This window comes from Triturus cristatus, chromosome 5_1, assembly GCF_964204655.1.
Source record: "Triturus cristatus chromosome 5_1, aTriCri1.1, whole genome shotgun sequence".
Lineage (NCBI taxonomy): Eukaryota > Metazoa > Chordata > Amphibia > Caudata > Salamandridae > Triturus > Triturus cristatus.
This window is the reverse complement of record NC_140587.1, coordinates 761,474,456-761,496,144: the sequence shown is the minus strand read 5'-3', so window position 1 is coordinate 761,496,144 and position 21,689 is coordinate 761,474,456. Positions and strand designations below refer to the sequence as shown.

Genomic DNA, 21,689 nt, shown 5'->3' with positions numbered 1-21,689 from the left:
ATTGATAGTGGGCACTGAATCTGATTTTTCTTACAAATTAAATTCATAAAGAAGTTGATAAAAAGACCCAACTGTAAACCCTGCTTAAATCTAGACATATTGTGCAAAGTACGCAAAATAGTATTCCTTCAGATTGGGGAGGGCAAGGCCACCATCTTCCAACTATTCATATAAAGTGCTAAGTGCAATGCGGGGGATTTTCTTATCCCAAAGGAATGATGTAAACGTTTACTCTATTTTCATAAAGAAAGAATTAACTAACACACAAGGAATTGTAGAGAAAAGAAAATTAAACAATGGAAGCACCGACATTTTGATCAAGGCAACCCGACCAAGAATGGTTAAAGGGAGAGAGCTCCATCGGGCGAATAATTCCTGGATTTTTTGTAACAATGGAACAAAATTAAAATCATATAATTCTGAAATAAATGGCGAAAAATAGATCCCCAGATATCTCTTGCGATTAGAATTAAGGCACAAAGAGATATTGGGATGAACAACCCTAGATGCACAGCCACATAAAATTATCTGTTTTTCTTTTATTCATTTTATGGCCGCCAAATGACTCATAAAGATCAAAAATCTGGAAGGCTTTAACCTGCACCTCCTCTTCTGGTTTTAAAATGAGCATGATGTTGTCTGCTTATAATTTGATTACTCATATTTAAAAGTGGAGGACAAATGTCTCCGTTGTTCCGAATTGCAATCGCAAGAGGCTCAATAAAAAAGGCAAATAACACCGGGGATAGTGGGCATCTCTGCCGGGTTCCCCTTTTAACTTTTACTTGACCAACCTGAGCGGCATTGATAATAATATTGGCCTCTGCATTCATCTATTGCTTCTCAATCAGCCCAGTAATTTTGGAGGGTATACCAAATTTCAATAAAATATAAAATAAAGTTTCCCAAACAACCAAATCAAATGCCTTTTCGGCGTCTAAGAAAAGTACTAAAGCTGGGATCTTCCAGGTCTCAAAATAGTCTAGTGCGTCCACTAAAAAATGTGTTTTGGTTCCTAGCTGCCTCCCGGCGATAAAACCATTCTGATCAGAATGTATTAAATGTGAAGCTATCCCATTAAAGCGATTGGCTAAAAGTTTGGTAATTAATTTGTAGTCAGAATTTAAAAGCGTTATCGGACGGTATGAATTAGGATCTTCACTATTTTTACCTTTTTTTTTAAAACAGACTACATTCCCCTTTCTGAAAGAGAGAGGTATAGATCCTCAATTACACTCATAAATGTTTTAAAAACTCAGCGGGGAGGCCATCTGGCCCACAGGCTTTCCCAGTTGGAAGATTTTTAATAACCTCCCCTAACTCTTTTGTAAATGGTCTCGCCATACTCCTTTTTTCTAAATCTGTTAATACAGGTAATTCATTTACCTGAAGGAACTCCCCCAAAGATGGCCTATCGATGGAATGAAGTTGGCCATTTATCCTCTCATAATGTTGAACCATGATATTTCCAACAGCGTCCATGTCCTCCAAACGAGAACCTGAGATGGGGCATTTCAATGCGAGTATTTGATTGCTTGCAGCCCGCTCTCTTGCCTGCCATGCCAAAAATCTGCCGGTATTATTACTTTCCTCATAGATTTTTTGCCTAGATGCTGACATAGGGAATCACTCTTAGCATAGTAATTGTTAGCCAGGTCCCATTTGGCCTGATCGAGCTGTCGACGTTTTGCCACAGAGGGGCTAGAGAGGAATCTTTCAAGGAACCTTTGCACTTTTTGCTCCAGTAGATGTTTTTCCTCCTTCCTAGCCCTTGAATTCCTCGCGCCTTTAGCAATGGCAAGCCCTCGAAAAAACGCTTTAAATGAATCCCAAACAACATCTAGTGGGGCTGAGCCATAGTTTCGCTCAAAGAACTCGCTGATCTCTGTTTTGATAGTAGATACCCAGTTTTCGATTCAACTGCCATTTTTTGGAGGATTTCTTACAATTGCCCAATTCCAGTTCTAAAACTATCAGTGCGTGATCCGAAAGCCCGTTCTACAGAGTTTTTTGTGAGTTAAAAACCGAGCTTCTAGAAATACAAAAAAAATCAATACGTGAAAAAGTGTGAAATCTCCCAGAAAAACAGGTATAAGAAGTTTTCGTGGGGAATGCCACCCGCCAAGGATCAACTATATCCAACATTGAGCTATAGCTTTGAACCAATTTAAAAGATTTTTGCTTTAATTGTTTTATTGCCTTGGATGAAGAGTCTAATTACGGATTCATTAACAAATTGAAATCCACTCCCACTATTAGGTCCCCTGAAACCTGTATTAAGGATTAGAAGAATTCCTCATATGGAGTGGGATTATCCTCTACCGGGGCGTATAAACTGGCAAGAGTCAATGATCAATTTCCTAAATTACAGGTGACCCAGCACCATCTACCACTTTGATCACTCTCTGAGTTGACTACCTCGGCCTGAAATTTCTTACTAAGAAAAATCGCTGTTCCTCTGTGGGCTGCAGAGGATGAAGAAAATCCTCTATAAGCAGCCCAGGATTTAAACATTGAGAAGTCTGCTATTTTCCCCGCTGGTATATGGGTCTCCTATAACAGGATAACTGACGGGTTCTCAGTCTTAATCCACGCTTCGATGGCTCTCATTTTCCTCTTATTATTTAGGCCATTTACATTAAAAGAAACCACCTTTAGAACTTCCTTATTTTCCATTTATCATATTCCCGATTTGCCATTTACGCTATAGGAGATATACTAATAATAATAGAGTTCCCACTTTAACACACAGTGTGCACCTAACGCCCAACAGAGTGACTGCCCCCTTCTACCTCCCTTCTTCCTTTCTAAGTAGTGATGAACAGATGTATAAAAATAAAAAATGTTTTTCATTTTTTTCCCAATGCTCCCTTTCCACCCCCGTGTCTCCTTCCTTGATCCATTGTTGCCCGAGCAGATGGACGCCCTTGCTCAGAGTCCAACAACCTGTCCCACCCTCCCACCATCCTACAGACCCAATGACTTGTTGCCTAGTGCAGCTGATTGGCCCCACCCCTGCCCTCACCCCACCTTTTCCTGAGTAACACAAGCAGCAATTTGACAGCTTTTTACCTGCAGTGAACATCTCTATAAACAAAAAACTCAAAAAAAAAAGTATAACTCATTACATAACCATTAGGATTTAGCCATCAAAATCAGTTGCAATAATTCCTGTGCCTCTGCAACATTACAGAAGATATGAAATTTGCCTTTGACTAGCACCTTCAGCTTGCTCTGCTGGGCTATCATAGCTTGCACCCCTTGTGCCTTAAATAGATGTAGCATTTTAACAAATTCTTTCTGCCTCTTTGCTGCGAAAGCTGAAATATCTGAAAAAATACGACATAATGGCACTTCTGCCGAAGAAAACTGTCTTTGTTTAATGGCTGTTGACAAGATCTGTTCTTTGACCATAAAGTCTCCAAAGGTAACCAGAATTGTCCGTGGAAACTTAGCATTAGGAGGAAGGTATGCTGGAACACGAGGGGCTATCATTATTGTCAGTTCCCCATTAAATTCTGGGATGGCATTTTTCTTTATAAAGGAATCAATCCAATGTAATATCTGCTGGCCCTCAATGCCCTCTGGAATGCCCAAAATTCGGAGATTTGAGCGTCTAGAATGATTCTCTAACTCCTCCAATTTAAGATCCAGTGCAGTTCTCTGAGACTGGAAAGTGGTGACTTTAAGATTCAGAGATGACATTTGTTCTTCCAATTGGGAAATCCTGGTTTCAGCCTCTAAGAGCCGTGCCGGGATCTGAGCCATGGTTTCCTCTATCTTCGTCAAACGAGCATTTATTGCTGCAATTTCAACAGATTGAGAAGTTTTTAGATTGCAAATTTCTTCCAGAATCAGATTGAGAAGACTCTTTGCATCCCATTGCATAGAGAAAGAGCCGCTGCGTGCAGGGCAGGCACTTCTAGTGAAGTTGACATAGAGGCTTCTGAGACCGCCAGCATAGAATGCTGCGTGAGTCCTCCTCCAATTGGTGGATTTAATAAACATGAGCATGGAAGGGAGGGAAGGGAGGGAAAGGAAGGATAACTGCCAGTCTCTAAGCCTAAAGTTTCTGGGCCTGAGTCCAAAAGGTTTTCAGCTATTAAGAGGTTGTTGCCTTCCATCTCCTGCTCTGGCTCCGCCTGAGTGAAGGGAGTGAAGGGCCCACCCTGTTTAGTTTTAATGAAGATAGGGTACTTTCTCCCCTCTGAAGATTCCCTCACTGCCCCTCCAGGAGTTAAAGTCTCTTTGGCTGTAGCAGCGGAGATTGGTGAGTCTACCCTTAAAGAAGCCATCTCACTAGGACAAATGGAGGAGTCCGAGTCCGCCAGTTTTACCTCGTAATGGTCGTGTTTAGCTGCATCAGCACTCGCCATCTCCACAATATCTGATGGAAGAGGAAGGTCTTTCCTAAATGCAGCTGCGTGGTTTGACCATGCCGCGGCCTGGACAGCACGTTTTTTAACTTTTTGACCTAGAGTCGGAGACTCAGCCTGAGCGATACCCTTTGCTCCTTTAATAGGCTTTCTCATAATGTCTTATTTAGAGAATCCTTCGCCAGTAGCAGCTCAAAAAAAAAAAAAAAAATTCCCTGTCAGATCTACTTAAGGGGCCTTATGGGACCTTCCCAGCGACCCTCAACCAAGATGGGCAAGGAAGAGTTTTCACTTACCCCTTCTTGGAGAGAAACCTGGAGTCCCTGAAGATGAAGATCCCCAAATCCACATATCCGGAGGGCCACAGCAGACAACCACGAAATCAAGCCAGTTATTTTGTTAAAAAAGTGCACTTCCACTTGGCAAGCTCGCAGCGCCCAGTGAAACCAGCAGAAAGCATTCGTCTTTGTATCCTTTGATGGGCGAAGGAAACATAGGCTACCGGTTACAAAAAGACAGCCTGCCGGTTTCAAGATCAAAAGGAGCCGACTTCCAAGGCTCCCGGTAAACCTCAGGTTCGCGGCCGATCAGCATCCGGCCGACAGTAGCAGGTTCGCGGCTCCTCGCTGCCGAAACTGGCGTCTGACGTCAGGGGGAGGTGAGGGGGTGTGGACAAGGCCGCTTCCTCAGCCGATCAGCATCTCGTGCTCCTGTTGTGTGTATTTTTGAAAGGGTGCTAGGTCCATATTGTCCCTTTAACCATGCTTCTCATCACCTTAGCAGAGCAGGACAATACATGACATAACAACAGAAAACTAAACATGTAAATTTCTGTTGAATTTTGTTTTGATTTGTCAAAGGGTGCCAGCTATTAACAAACAATAACATTGTAGCCCCGCCCTTAATCAGGCCAAACTTCAAGGAGCGGCAGAATCTTGGCACTTTTAACCGAAATCTAAACCACTAAATTTAATGTGGATTCCTAAGACAGTGACAAAGTTATCAGCAAACATTTGGAACCCCCATTAGCCACGTGTCTTGTAAGGGACCTGTATGATTTAAAAAAAATCCAAAAGTAGACTAAAAATGCTAAGTATCTGTCAAATGAAGTACATATACGCCTGACAGTGATTAAGTTATAATCCAATCATAAATTCCTTTTCAAATGTCGAGGTAACCAGAAAAAGTATCATTTCTAATCTTGCCCAAAACCTTTAGCAACTGCTTGTATATCGCAGAAACTGAATGTACAAAACAACAAAAAGCCCACCTTCTGTACATTTCAGTTTTAAACAAAGTTAATCCATTCCAGTTTTTGCTATGATGGTCAGCAGAATTTCCTATAGGAGCTAAAATGAAAAACTCTACTTTAATGATTTTCACTTAACGTTTTCTGCTGAACAGATTAGAACAAATCTTGGCATGTCAAAATTAAGCCTAATACATTGAGTGTGAGTAGGTTCATCAAATGGTGCCAATGTTTTTGACATAATAAAAAATACCTATTGAATATAACATGAATCAGTACCATAGCTACAAAGTCAGTATCAATGACTCGGGAAAATTCTCTGAAAAAAATAGAATGAGTTATGGTTTCTTTTATTCTTAAGGCTTTAACATATTCGCGAAAAAAATACAATGAAAGTGATGAAGAAAAGAAATCATAAAAAACATTACTAGTTAGTTTTGATTTGTTGGGAATAACATACCTCAAAGTCACGTCAATGGCTTCAAACATCATGTTACTGAGATTATCCAAAATGGCTTCCTTGACGATTTATCTGGTGAAATCACATATCACCTCACCCCTGAAATATGATTGAATACATTGAAAAGACACTTGTATCTCTGTTAATCATTTTTGCTCCATTTGATCCAAATTACTACTGCAGGCCAGACCCTGTTACCAACCACACATGCCAGCAGGCTCTATGAGTGGGTGCAGAGCTTGTCCACAGGCCAGACTCTATGGCCAGCTATACAAATGACTAAAGGACGTGCAAATAGGTTATTTGGAAAATGTAAGGATGGCGCAGGTCTGACATTATGCAGGACTCTGGTCTTGGCCGCATGAAAGGTTGTGTGGAGTGCTGGATGGAGGCAAGGCCCTGCTTTCAAACACTGCTGCACAAGGGTCAAGGCTCTGTGTAGCAGGGTTGCCCAAACATGAAGTTGGTAAGAGGCCTGCAGGCAATATCCAGTGTGCATGGCCAAAGTCTTCATGCAGCGAGGTGCCTGCAGCTTGGGGAGGACAGTGACTAGCTACAGGCCAGGCACTGCACACAATTCTTGATGCACACAGCCAAATGTTTTGCACAGTGAGAGATTTACCAGCTCTGCACAATAGAGGCTTGATTGACCAGATGTTGGGTGCAGGGCCAGCCAAAAGTCAAATACTACATCTAGCTTTGACTGAACATTCCTGAAGTTTGTGCATACAGGTAACGTAGTATTAGGATTATAGAACAAACCTTAAAAATACTGTGCAATTCATTACGTGCCCCAAATGCACTGCTCATGACTTCACACATGATGTCACAGATGACAGAAAAAATGGCGTAATCGATTGCATCACATGCAACGTCACATAATACCTCAACATTGACAACATAGAGTTGCTGACATCATAAAAAGCATATTTATTATGCCTTGGGGGAAGCACTTTGTAAATTTTGCATAAAGTACTGATGTGAAGGTTTGCTTTTGCAGGCATGTGACTGCTATGTACTTTGAATACGCTTTGTGCATTGCATACTTAATGTTTATGTATATTTGTTTTCTAAAACAAACGATAGAAACAATAATACATCCATACTGATAAACGGTATTTGTTAAAAAATAACATCAAATTCTGATAACAAATTCATTTTCTTTAGGTTCTTTCTCCATTCCATGGTATATATTTCCTGCACTTACAGGAAGATGGCCACATGGAAGGATTCCTTGTAAACTGTGGCTAGCTGTGGATTCTACTGTTTGTTTATCGTCAGTGTTCAGCATTCTGCTTATCAGCTACGACCGTTTTCTCTCTGTTACCAAAGCAGTGAGTACTATGCACCTTACAGATTGGAATACATAGTTTACCAATAGAAATTTGGAAAGTGAGTGAAAATATATATACCTGTAAATATGAATACTTTTTTATATAAATATGTAAACATATATTTAGGTACTTTGTGGTTATTATTAGGACTTCTTTTTCATTATGAGAAGTTTTTTTAGTTTGCTTATGACTTGGTCCTGTTTGACAAATCTTTTCAAAAGTAAAATAGTGTAAATGACATAGGGCCACATGTACTAACATTTTAAATTGTGAATCTCAATTATGAAATTGCAATTCCAAATGCACAAAACTACACTGAGATTCATCTGCGATTCTCGGTGGGTCGCAAATGACTTGCCTCATTAATATTCATGAGTTAGGTTGCAATTTCCAACCCATTGAGAATCACTAAAAAGCAAGGGGATGGGGCCTGCTGGGGACAGCAGACTAACATGTCTGCGTTTGCTTTTAAATATAGCAACGTTTTTTTTTTTTTTAAATGCACCTCATTTTTGTTCAAGGAAAATGGGATGCGTTTTAAAAATTAAAAATATTTCATACATTTTTAAGAGTAGGCAGTGGTCCATGGGGCCACTGCCTGCTGCTCTTAAAAAATGTTTTTGCCTGCATATACAAAGGGGACGGTGTCCCTTGGGGACCCCTTACCGTTTGCGCATTGTATTAGCACCAAAGTGAAAATGGTTTTAAAAAGCTCATGTTTTGCAACAGCATTTTGGTCACAAAACATTCGTACATAGCACTGCAAATCGCTATTAGGAAGGGACACCTTTCTTACTTTTTGTCACAAACAACCTGCTTCGGTGAATCAGGCTATTTGCTACCAAAAAGAATCTACATACATGTGGCCCTAAGTTTCAAGTAGATCTGTCTGGGGTAAGAATAAAAAGGGTGGGGTCAAAAAGGCTGTTCCTCACTATAGCAAAATCAGAGGAACAGAATTAAACCAAACTTGTGGTGAAACTAGAGCTTTACTCAACGGAGTGCCTTTGATTGGTTTGCTGGTTTAGGATGGTTTAAGAAATTGTGAGCAATTTGCATTAAGAAAAAGTCTCAAGCTGGCTTTAAAGGGTTAATGCGATAGGGAGAATTGTATATCCTGACGATTAATTAATTAATCCTTTGAAGATCTGGAGTCTCAAATTCTCTGAGGATAATATATTTGAAAAAAATAACAAAATATTTTGGAAGAAGAAGCAATTTTTTCTTTTTGTGCAATGTGGAATATGCAGACCCTCAAAGGTTTGAGGAGGAATTCAATCTGATTAGCTAACACCAATTGAACATTTTAGGAGGGGGTGACCATTATATAATGTCAGGCATAGCAGCCTATGGCCTAAAGAAAATGACAGAGGGGGATTAAGGAGGCGGGGAAGCAATAACTGACAGTGGCGGTGGTAGGGGGAGGAGAATTTGGTAAAGTCCAAATGTAGCTACTATTGGTCAAAATGTGAAAAAGCCTAATTTTCCGGTATTTCTTGAACTCCTGAAAAACAAATAACAAACAAACAATTACATTGCTACTGTGCACATTGTAGACCATGCTCAATGAGCACCATGGACTCCAGTGCCTCCAGACCACAGTACAGTGCAGCAGAAGAATAGGCTCCCGGCATGCCTATGGGATAGGTTCTGAGGCAACTCTAATGCCCAAGTCCCTTTGCAGATAGGGTTTGGGGTATGAGACAATGGGCATTTGACCTGGCTAAATTTCATGGAATATTGGGATTTGGTGCCTAGAAGGTAAAGTGGGGTTGGGTATAGCATGATGGACATAGGCAAAGCAGACTACATTTGCCCACACACAAAGTGAAAAACACACTGCATGACAGAGCCTTTTTTCAAATTCAGCCACACATCTGACTATACTTGAGCCATATAGTCACTGCCCTGTTATTCATTTTTGAAGAAAGGGCTTCTGCCAGGTTGGCAGGAGCAATGCCAATCAAAATAGGCTTCATTAGGCAGATGATGAGGATCAATAAGAAAGCTGTGTGCTGCATTTGTGGGGAGACACATGCAAGGGACTTCCCTGACCAAGCAACCAGTAATACCATCCACTAAGGTCTACTGGTAGATCCACTAGGGTCTACTTGATCCAGCAAGTGTATGCATCAAGCCACATTACAAAAGGACAGAGGCAAGGTGCAGTAATGCCATAGAAGGAAAAACAGAAAATAATGTTATACATCTCAAAGAGAACAATAGCATAATTGGAAATGTATGTTCTCGATAAACAACTGACTTTCTGTCATAGCACAACTTTCAATTAAGTGACCAGATGCATAGACCTCCAAGAATAAATATGTAAAGTTAAACTGTATAAATAATTTAAAAATAATCTGAAGAAGACTCAGGAAAAGAAATATATAATGACCTAGACCACCCTAATCAGCTCTGAGAACAAACATCTTGAGTACCTAATGGAACGTGAGCAGGAAAGCAGTATCCAAACAGAGGAAAAATAATGAAGACAAATAGCTTATATTAAATAAACAAATGCAAAGAAGTGGAGTGCAATACAACTTGAAATTCCATTAAATATTACTGGCAGAGCATCTGCTAGACATTTATATTTGTTATTTATTTTTTAATCTAAGAATTTCTGTACCAGTAGCACACCCAAGAGTTTCGAATGCCCTTTTAAAAGAATATATAACATAAATTAACTGGGAACCTGTACAAGGCATACAATATAGTTAAGGTTGAAATGGGATTTTATCCCCTTCACTGCTAGGCCTTTTCCCCCCCTGTGCTAAGCCTTTTTTTGGCTATTTGGGGTAGTGCACGCTTGGGCCCCTGTAACTTTGTGATCACATAAGGTATCCACGGCAAATTTGCGTCCTTTTCTTCCAACATCATGGGGACTGTAAAGGTCCCCCGGGTTTGTGGATTCCCTTGGAGGGGTCTCAGAAATTAGCCAAAATACAGCTAAATTTCGTTTTTTGGGGGAAAAATGGGAAAAAAGGGCTGCAAATGAAAGCGTCTGGGTTTTTCCCTGCAAATGGTATCAAAAAAGGGTTTGTGGGGCTGAAATCACCATTTTCCCAGCTTTTAGGGAATGACAGGCTTTTGTCAGGAAACCATCATTTTTACACAGTTTTGGCATTTTTCTGGGACATAGCCTATTTCTGCTATTTTTTGTGCTTTCAACCTCCTTCCAGTTAATGGTAGAATTGGGTATGAAAGCAATAATGGATCCTGGAAAGCTATACATTTTAGAAAACTAGACATAATAACAGATAAATATAGGAAAAATTGAAATTTAGTTGCAAAAAACAGCCTTTTGTGTCAACGTTTTCACCAGTAACATCTTCTAATTATGACAGCTCTTTGAAAGCAATATACAGTTACATCCGCTGGACCTTTCTGGTTGTGGGGATATATAGGACTTGTAGGTTCACCAAGAACCCGACAAACCCAGAGTCAAAAACTGAGCAGCAATTTGCAATGGCTTTTTATTATGTACCGGGTATATAGCAATTATTGTGGGAAAATGTATACATAGAAAAATCGGTATGAAAGACACCTATGTATTTCTGAAATGGGAACAAATTATAGAGTTTAGAAACAGTACATATTTGAAGATTTTCGCAATTGGGAATACTCATACTAGCATGAGGTAATAACAGTTGCTTTACAAATCTGCATTACCCTAAGGCTCCCGATAAAAATGGTACCTCACTTGTGTGGGTAGGCATAGTGCCCACGACAGGAAATGGCTCAAAACCCAACGTGAATACACCACATTTTCAGAAGGAAAATGTACCCTTTTTTTGCAAAGTGTCAAGCTGTAGTTTTTTAACACTAGCTCTGCCGGCACCTAGGGAAATCTAGCAAACCTATACATTTTTAAAACTAGACACCCAGGGGAATCCAGGATGGGGTGACTTGACTGCCTCCCACCAGGGTCTGTTACCCAGAATCCCTTGCAAACCTAAAAAAGTGTAAAAAAAACCAAATTTTCCCCACAATTCTGTGGTGGAAAGTTCTGGAATCTGCGTGGATCCACAAATTCCCATCCCCCTCCAGCGTTCCCCAAAGTCTTCCGAGAAAAATGGTACCTCACTTGTGTGGGTCGGCCTAATGTCTGCGAGAGGAAACGGCGCAAAACATAACGTGGTCACATGTCAATTTTGCAGTGAAAAATGATCCTTTTTTGGCAAAGTGCCAACCTGTAGTTTTTTAACCCTAGCTCTGCCGGCACCTAGGGAAACCGAGCAAACCTATACATTTTTTTAAACTAGACACCCAGGGGAATCCAGGATGGGGGTGACTTGACTGCCTCCCACCAGGTTCTGTTCCCGAGAATCCCTTGCAAACCTAAAAAATTGTTTAAAAAAAACCACATTTTCCCCACATTTCTGTGGTGGAAAGTTCTGGAATCTGCGTGGATCCCAAAATTTCCACCCACCCTGCGTCCCCCAAAGTCTTCCCAGAAAAATGGTACCTCATTTGTGTGGGTCGGCCTAGTGTCCGCGACAGGAAACGGTGCAAAACACAACGTGGTCACACGTCAATTTTGCAGCGAAAAATGACCCTTTTTTGGCAAAGTGCCTAGCTGTAGTTTTTGAACCCTAGCTCTGCCGGCACCTAGGGAAACCTAGCAAACCTATACATTTTTTAAAACTAGACACCAAGGGGAATCCAGGATGGGGTGACTTGACTGCCTCTCACCAGGTTCTTTTACCCAGAATCCCTTGCAAACCTAAGGAATTGTAAAAAACAAATCACATTTTCCCCACATTTCTGTGGTGGAAAGTTCTGGAATCTGCTTGGATCCACAAATGTCCACCACCCCATGTTCCCCAAAGTCTTCTGAGAAAAATGGTACCCCACTTGTGTGGGTCGGCCTAGAGTCCGTGACAGGAAATGGCGCAAAACGCAACGTGGTCACACCTCAATTTTGCAGTGAAAAATGACCCTTTTTTGGCAAAGTGCCTAGCTTTAGTTTTTGAACCCTAGCTCTGCCGGCACCTTGGGAAACCTAGCAAACCTATACATTTTTGAAAACTAGACAACCAGGGAAATCCAGGATGGGGTGACTTGACTGCCTCCCACCAGGTTCTGTTACCCAGAATCCCTTGCAAACCTAAAAAATTGTCCAAAAAAACACATTTTCCCCACATTTCTGTGGTGGAAAGTTCTGGAATCTGCGTGAATCCAAAAATTTCCACCCACCCCGCGTTCCCCAAAGTCTTCCCGGAAAAATGGTACCTCACTTGTGTGGGTCAGCCTAATGCCCATGACAGGAAACGGCGCAAAACGCAATGTGGTCACAGCTCAATTTCGCAGTGAAAAATGACCCTTTTATGGCAAAGTGCCTAGCTTTAGTTTTTGAACCCTAGGTCTGCCGGCACCTAGGGAAACCCAGCAAACCTATACATTTTTTAAAACTAGACACCCAGGGGAATCCAGGATGGGGTGACTTGACTGCCTCCCACCAGGTTCTGTTACCCAGAATCCCTTTCAAACCTAAAAAATTGTCCAAAAAAACACATTTTTCCCACATTTCTTTAGTGGAAAGTTCTGGAATCTGCGTGGACAAATTCCCACCCCCCCGCGTTCCACAAAGTCTTCCGAGAAAAATGGTACCTCACTTGTGTGAGTCGGCCTAGTGCCCACGACAGGAAACGGCGCAAAACTCAACGTGGTCACACCTCAATTTCACAGTGAAAAATTACCCTTTTTTGGCAAAGTGCCTAGCTTTAGTTTTTTAACCCTAGCTCTGCCGGCACCTAGGGAAACCTACCAAACGCACACATTTATGAAAAGTAGACACCCGGGGGCTTCCAGGGAGGTTTGACTTCGGTCGATCCCCCAACATTTCCTTACCCAGAATCCCCTGCAAACCTCAGTTTTAGTAGAAACAAACTCACTTTTTTCACACATTTTTGTGTTGGAAAGTGTGGCATCACCGGGCTAACACAAATTTCCTACCACCCAGCATTCCCCCAGGTCTCCCGATAAAAATAGTGCCTCATTTGTGTGGAAGGCCCAAGTACCCGCGACAGGCAAGGGCCCAAAATGTAGTGAGGCGACATCAAAATTGCCTATCTGAAAACCACCTGTTTTTCCAAGGGGGGTCACCTGGGTTTTTGGCCCCGTGCTCGGTGGACATCTAGGGAATCGAGGGCTGATTGGGGGCTAATGCCCCCATCTGCCCTCCAGGGGGGCAGAAAGGCTGTAATATTTGTGGGGGAGAGGGTGGGGGCATGGGCACACCTGTTTTGGGCAGCCCCCACCCTAATTCAAATTTGCCTAAAAAAATCCCTTTCGACTAGTTGGCTTTTCGCCACCTCGGGGGTGCAGATTGGGGGCTAATAGGTTTTTTAAAAGAAATTTTAATTAGGGTGGGGTTGCCAAAAACGGGCATGCCAATGCCCCCACCCTAATAAAAATGTGCCCAAAAAAATCCCTGGTGTCTAATGGGCTTTTTGCCCCCCCGGGGGCAGATTGGGGGTTACTGCCCCATCTGCCCCACGGGGGGGCAGGAAGGCTGTAATTTTTGCTAGAGAGGGGTCATGGGAATGCCCGTTTTGGGCTGCCCCACTCTAGTTCTAATTTGCCCCCCAAAAAACCTGGCATCTAGAGGGCTTTTTGCCCCCCCGGTGGGTTAGATTGGGGGTTAATGCCCCCATCTTCCCCCCAGGGGGGCTAAAAGTCCACTAGGCGCCAGGCAGTTTTTTGGCAAATTTTAATTAGGGTGGGGGCTGCCCAAAACGGGCATTGGCTTTTTGCCCCCCGGGGGGACATATTGGGGGCTAATGCCCCCATCTGCCCCCCAGGGGGAGTAGAAAGCCTACTAGACACCAGGGATTTTGTTGGGCAAATTTTAATTAGGGTGAGGGTTCCCAAAAACAGGCATGCCAATGCCCCCACCCTAATAAAAATTTGCCCACAAAAATACCTGGCATCTTGTGGGCTTTTTGCCCCCCACCGGGGGCAGATTGGGGGCTACTGCCCATCTGCCCCCCGGGGGGGCAGGAAGGCTGTAATTTTTGCGGGGAGGGGGTAGGGGCATGGGCATGCCCATTTTGGCAGCCCACACCCTAATTTAAATTTGCCCCAAACTAACCCTAGCGTCTAGTGGAATTTTTACCCCACCGGGGGCAGAAAGGCAGTAATGGTGATGGGGGGGTGGGGGCATTGGCATGCCCGTTTCGGGCAGCCCCACCCCAAAAAAATTGCGAGAAAAAAATCCCTGAGGTCTAGTGGGGTTTCTATCCCCCGGGGGACAGATTGGGGGCTACTGCCCCCATCTACCCCAGGGGGGGCAGAAAAGCTGTAATGGTGGTGGGGGTGGGGACATTGGCATGCCCTTTTCGGGCAGACCCCACCCTAAAAAAAATGGGGCAAAAACAAAATCCCTGGGGTTTAGTGGGCTTTCTGCCCCCCCGGAGGACAGATTTGGGGCTACTGCCCCATATGCCCCCCGGGGGGGCAGAAAGACTGTAATTTTGTGGCCGGGGGGTGGGGGCATCGGTATGCCTATTTCGGGCAGCTGACGCCCCTAATAATACCCCAGAAGAAAATCCCTGGTGTCTAGTGGGCTTTCTAACCCCCCGGGAGGGCAGATTGGGGGGTACTGACCCATCTACCCCCAGGGGGGGCAGAAAGGCTGTAATGGTGGTGGGGGCATTGGCGTGCCCGTTTCGGGCAGCCCCACCCTAAAAAAAATGGAGGAAAAACAAAATTTGTGGTGTTTAGTGGGCTTTCTGCCCCCCGGGGGGGGGACAGATTGGGGTCTACTGCCCCATCTGCCCCCCAGGGGGGGAATAAATACTGTAACTTTGTGCCCAGGGGTGTGGGGGCATCGGCATGCCCTTTTCGGGCAGCCCCCACCCCTAAAAAATACTCCATGAGAAAATCCCTGGTGTCTAATGGGCTTTCTACCCCCCGGGGGGGCAGATTGGGGGCTACTGCCTCCATCTAGCCCGGGGGGGGCAGAAAGACTAATCATGCCAACAAAAATTATTGGGTCAGCAAAGGCCCTTGCCCAAGGGGCCGCTCTCCCCTCCCTGGTGCCTAGTGTGTGGATCCCTGCTTGGGGATCGCCCTCCTGTGGCAATCCCCAAGCAGGGATCCACTGGGGAGAGTCTCCCCTTCCAACGATACATCTCCCGCCTTTCTACGTGCTCAGGGGGCTGAGATAGCCCCCTGAGCACGTAGAAAGGGAAACTGAAATGAGCCTCGTGGCTCATTTCAGTTTCGGTTTCACTGAAATGACGTCAGCGCGACGTGCGCGCCGATCGTCATTTCAGGGAAACCAGGGTGGGGGGCCTCGGGAGCTGGGGAAGCTCTTCCCCAGCTCCCGAGACTCTTTTAGCAAAAAGGGAATCCCTCTAGTGCCTGCACCAGAGGGATTTCCAATGCGATGTTTCATGACGAGCTGGATTCGTCATGAGCACACGAGCACTGTGTGCCATGACGAGTCCAGCTCGTCATGAGCACGCAAGGGGTTAAAGATTTTCTGAAAGAAAGAATAGGTGGTGATCACATGCTGTTTGCAAGTGCTTTCCATAGGTTTATTGCTGCGCCATAAATGACTGATTTTGTACTTGTGCAGTTGAAATATGTTTGCTTCCAGTAAGGAAATAGTTCTTACTTCTGAGGCTACATTGGCCGTTAAAAATATTTAGTAGATTGCCTAAGTTATTTGACTGTTTTAGGTCAATTCTTTTATATGCGATGCAGGTTATTTTGAATTTGATCCTTGCCTCAAAGAGGAGCAAACGTAGCTGATTAAGTATACAGGAGAGAATATATGCTTCCCCATGGTTTACAGAATTAGTTGCTGAGGATCTGAAACAAATGAAAGCACAAAAAGGAAGACAATATGAATTCCATAAAATCATTACAATAGGATGCACACATAGCAAAGTGACATTTTCTGTGTGGATCAACAGATGTTTAATATTTTGTGAGCCCTTTTTGCTGGAATTAAGACTCTGTGGCTTGTGATACTGCCCTGTAGTGCCACAGTGTGTGTTTCACCCAATTGGTTTATGTAACTGATGTCAGTCCATGTACATTGCAACAGTGGCATGGGAGTTAATACCACATGTGAGCTGCAGTGTATATTTACACCACCCATGCATATAATGCATAATTGGCAAAATGTATATGACAAAATCTTTGGCTGGCAGGCACACCATCAATTCAAGTTTAAAAACACTACAGTGAAACATGACACGGAAAAGGGCCTTTCCATGTATGAAAACGTATTTTATATATAAGATAAATCAGCTCTAAAGTATGCCTTTAACATCTCCATGGCTGGTTGCTTTATATATAAAAAGTTGGTGTAATACATATTGATTGGAGTATGCTACTATCCCACTTTATATCTTCCCTGGGGAATACTAGAGAAATGGTTCAAAGATAATTTTTTCACTTTCAAAATGTAATTTAAGTACATTTTTGATAACTATAGTTTGAAAGTAACTTTAAGCAAGTGCACTTTTTGCGGCCTTAGAGAAGACTGGTTTATAACCACTTTGTCTCTCAGCTCCACTCCTGATGATCAATACAGATACCTGGCTAAGAGATAATGAACATTAACTCAGAGGACAATGGCTTAGAGCTGGGCCCGGAAAGACATGGGTATTGTTTATGATTGGACACTTAACAGGTATTAGCAATTGGAGTAGCCGGTAGGTGAACTGAAACAGTTGGCAGAAAAAAGGGCACCTCTTGGGTTTCCTTAATATGTTTATTTCCAAGAGGAGACCTATGCCTGGCAGTGCCAGGCCTCTTCTCAGGCCCTGAAAGCTTTCTCATAGTTAGCCTTCCTGTCATTCAGGCTGTGGAAAACTATAATTTTGTTGCAGTACTCCCCCACTTTCTGAAACTTTGACTCAGGTGTACTCTATCCCTGATAACCAGGTTTCCAGTACCAGTGTTCTCTCACTAAAACTGTACCATGATCGGTACAACTTCAGCAACCCCTTTAAGTCCCTAGTAAATGGTACCCCGGTTACGTAGGGCATTGGAACTGTAGAGGACCCACTAGGGCTGCAGCACAAATTTTGCCACCCTAGGGACCCCTCACCAAGATCATGCAAACTGCCATTGCAGGCTGCATGTCTTGGTGCAGAGAAAACTGAAGAGTCAACATGGCACACTTTGCTTTGTGCCATGACTACAGACACTGCATGAGGTTTAGGTAAGTCACCCCTACTGCATGCCTTACAGACCTAAGGTAGTGTGCACTATATCACATATGTGGCCATATCTGCCTGAGCAGATATGATTCTACAATGTCCATTCTTGGATATTGTAAGTGTGCAAGGAAGCCATAGATTGCACATGGGCTGGACACCCGTCATTACGAGTTCCCCAGCACTATGATGTCTTCACTGTCCCCAGGCATGTTTGGTGCCAATCATCTTGTCTTAATAAATCCACACTAATGCCAGTATTCGCTTTATTATTTAATGCACACAGATGGCACCTTAGAGGTGCCCCCTGAAAAACTACCAAACACTGTTGTGGTCTCTGACTAATCTTAGCCAGCCTGCCACCACCTGACATGTTTCAGACCTCATGGGGTGAGAGCCTTCACTCTCAGAGGCCAGAAACAATGCCTACTCTGGGCAGAGGTGCTTTCCACCTCCTCCAGGCTGGAATAGCATTCCAAGGTAGGAAGCTTCAAAGGCAAAGCCAACTTTGAAATGCAAACCAGGCGTCTCCAGCTAGTGAAGGATGTCAACACCCCTGTCCAGCTCCACTTTTGGTGGAAGAACAGGCAGGAAAATGAGTTAGTCTGCCTGTTGTCTCCAACTCTTGCACTAAAGTCGAATCGTCCTGTAGCTGTTCTCCAGAAACCTTGGAGGCCTGCCTGCCTTTGACAAAGAACTAGGAACTCTCTTGTATCAGTGGAACCAGTCCCCTGCATGTTGCAGCCCAAATCAAAAGAAGCACCAAGTGCTTGAGGCTGGGTCCGTCAAGGTTGTGACCCACATCGAAGTGGCAAGAGCACTCCACATGTGGTATCTGGCTCTCATCTATGTTTTGAGCCCCTACAGCACTCCTGGCAACCTCCAGTCTTTGAGGTCTCTTTCAGCTTTACTTGCCACAGCCAAAGATTGTTGGTGGTTAGTCTGGCCAACGACTCCTTCAGTCTTCACTCCAACAAGAGGGCACACCACAGCACCTACGACTGATGATGAAAATGTCCCCATTCCTGTGGTTTTGCATCTCATGTTTGGTAGGCGTCGACTGAGCGGCAGAAACAGTCTTGGCATGACCGTCGTTCATTGACGGACAAACCGAGGTGCATCTTTGGCATCCACGGTGATAGACATTTCCACGTAACCCTGCAAGGTAACTGAGAACTGCATGTTCCGCTCAGTTCCTGGGACTCCAAAGACATCTGCTCTGAAAGAGTATAAACCAAATCTGACCTCAAGTGCACTTTGGCACATGACTTTCTGAAGCCTGTGTGCTTTTAATCCTGACTGCAATGGTCTTTGATTGACAGTTCTGCCTGTCTCCCTATTTTTCCCTTTTCCTGCAATCCTAAATTGTTTGACATTGATGCAGGTTACCGCTGTGTATACTACAGTGACCATCATGGTAAATACTTGACGATGTTTAAGTACTTTCTTCAGCAACTGTTTTACTACATTTCCGAAAAGCACTTACCTAATCCCACGGATTTTGATGCCTAAAATAAATATAGAAAAATAAATGTTATTTTTGCAAATTGGTCTCGGATTTATTCTTGAATGTGTCTCATGTGCCTCTGAGAGAACAAAAAATGCTTAGCATTACACTATGATAAACCTAACTGCTAGCCCACAGTACAAAAAATAGAGCGTTAGTGTCATCTACTTTTGCCTCTGTATACCAATAAGAGACTCACTGTACTCTCTGTACAGCGTACTTCATTTTAGTACACTATATAGAGAGCCAGCTTCCTGCATTGGTGGATCAGCGTGGGGTCAACGACTTTGCATTTGCTGATAAGTGACCACACAAATAAAGCCAGCGTCCTACAAGGTCCATCTTCAGCTTCCTTACATTTCACAGGACCTTCATCTCTACCACAGTAAAACTTGCCAGGGTGTCCAGATCCACCTCCATCTTCCCTCTATATTTAAGGTTCAAAAAATGGAATAAAAAAATAATATGTAAAAATCCAAAAGTGACCAATCAAGATCTTAGGCTAGTCAAACAATCAAACGACAATTTGTTGTTATCTGTTAACTTTATGGTTTTTCATTTTTAACTTTTAAACTGATTGGTACTGCTAAAGTTGTGAATGCCACCGCTGAACATCAATGTAACAAGTTTGTGACTATAGAAATTGTGATGGACTCCAATCTACTTCACCCAATAATTCACTTTCTTACCCAAGCTAGATCCGCTGATCGTTGCGATCATCCAGTGAGATTATGCCATCAAAACTCAAAGGAGGAAATGAAGGACGTCTAAAATGCCTTAGTCCTGTGACCTAAGACCCTTTAAGGATTATGTTGTTTTCTTCTTGTTTGACTATGCATACGCATTAATGTCAATGTTGGCAATTTTGCCCTCTTATCAAGTTTGGCAGTAGATCCCCAAGCAGAGTGGGAGTGGGGAGAGAGCACCCCCAAATCTGATGAGGCACACAGGAATTATTTTCTTTATGGAAATCAAATATTTTGCCAGTGCACACAAAAATCAAAGTTTAAGTGCATTTCTGTACAACATTTATATAAATGAGAAGTTACTAAATGTACACATTCATAAATAACTACCACTACTCCTGAGAAACTGTAATTGCTGCATATTCTTGAGATGAATCCTTGGATCCTTTGTGAGTTCTTAGATGGTCAGACATTCACTCTAATCACAGGCATAAGGATTTTTGGAATTACATTTCTGATTAACGTTTGTGAAAAATTCTATTGTCATTTATCAATAGGTAATATAGAAAATAAAACCACAGAGCAAAGGAAGGCATTACACATGTTTTAATTTACACTTGTTATTCTTAAATTAACCCAAATTGTTCTCATGTGCACCCTTTACCCTCTTTCTTTATTGTTGTTGAATTCAGAATTGAGTGATTATACACAAAGGATTACTTTAGTATCCCCCTCAGGGCCTAATTTACAAAACATCTTTGCAGTTGTATGATTCACAAAATCACAGCATTTGCAACAACGCAGGATGCATAGAACCCCTTTTGTGAGTCTGAAGTCTTTCCACCTTACAAACTTACAAAAGGGCTCTACAACTCATTTAGAATTATGCTTAAGAGAGGGCAAGAAAGGGATCTTTATTGAGATTGGCAATGATATGTGTCAATGGTTTGTGACAACAATTGTAGTTGCAAACCATTGATCAATACTGACACCGAGTTGGGGGTGGTATCAGATTCACAATGTTTGACAGCTTCCATTTTTGAATAATGTTAGTCATTCTTGATATGAACTATGCATGCCTCACCCAATGTATTGCTATATGGAAAAGGTTTTAAGGCAGCAATTGTCCCTTTAATGGATATAAGCTGTTTTTTTCAGGCCTTCGGTAAAGTAACACAGGAAGGATGTCTGCTGTTCCTTGTTGTTTAACATCTCTGTGCTCATTGCAAAGTAAAGTGTTCAGAAATAATGACTTGCCAAAATAATATTCTTCGAGCAGGTCATTTGTGAGCCTCTGTGATGAAACTGATTAGTGCAAATATCATTGAGTCACAGCCCATCATTAAGGGCAGAGGGCCCCATTACGCCACCTTTTTCTGAAGCAGGAAGAGTGTTTGGCAGACTGAGCAGAGGTCAACCTAACAGGAACTCTTCAAAGCCTTGTCAGGCAGTCAGGCTCTGTTAATGTGCTAAATATGCAGGCACCTGGCAGCCTGAGCTGAAATTTGCCAAGCTGAAGATTTCACAGCCCAGTGGGTGTAACCTCCTCACCCCTGCAAAGTATTTCATCATGAGGGGAAGCCTCACTTGTAGACTCAGACCTGGACGCTTCACTTTTAAGCCCTGAAATTTCCAGGGCTGAGTCTCCATCAGTGATGCTTGTCACAGAGTGGGGTGAGGTTAGCAACTCTCACTCTACTCATTCTACTCTGTGAAAAGATAAGAAAGGTCCTCCTCTTATTGGCTGATGTTTAGCAAGGTCAGCCAATGAGAAGATGGGATGGGATCTTCATTCTATTATGAAACAACAGAGGCTTCTCTCCGGCCACCCAAAATCACTGCTGTGGCCCAGTAGTTTTTATTTTTTTTAAGTTGGGTGTGTGCATACTTGTGTGT

The 21,689-nt window shown here is 43.0% G+C and overlaps 1 protein-coding gene across 10 annotated transcripts in view; it reads left to right on the top strand.

The window, feature by feature from the left end:
- LOC146831437 (histamine H3 receptor-like) overlaps positions 1 to 21,689 on the top strand; it is a 148,928-nt gene that overhangs the window by 72,049 nt on the left and 55,190 nt on the right. For all 10 annotated transcript variants that reach the window (XR_014961574.1, XR_014961575.1, XR_014961576.1 and 7 more), the window contains one exon: positions 7,253 to 7,419. Coding sequence is in view for 4 of the 10 variants with exons in the window: in XM_085605744.1 (XP_085461870.1) it covers positions 7,253 to 7,419 (167 nt within the window). In the remaining 6 variants the exon portion in view is untranslated. The remainder of the gene's footprint in view (positions 1 to 7,252; positions 7,420 to 21,689) is intronic.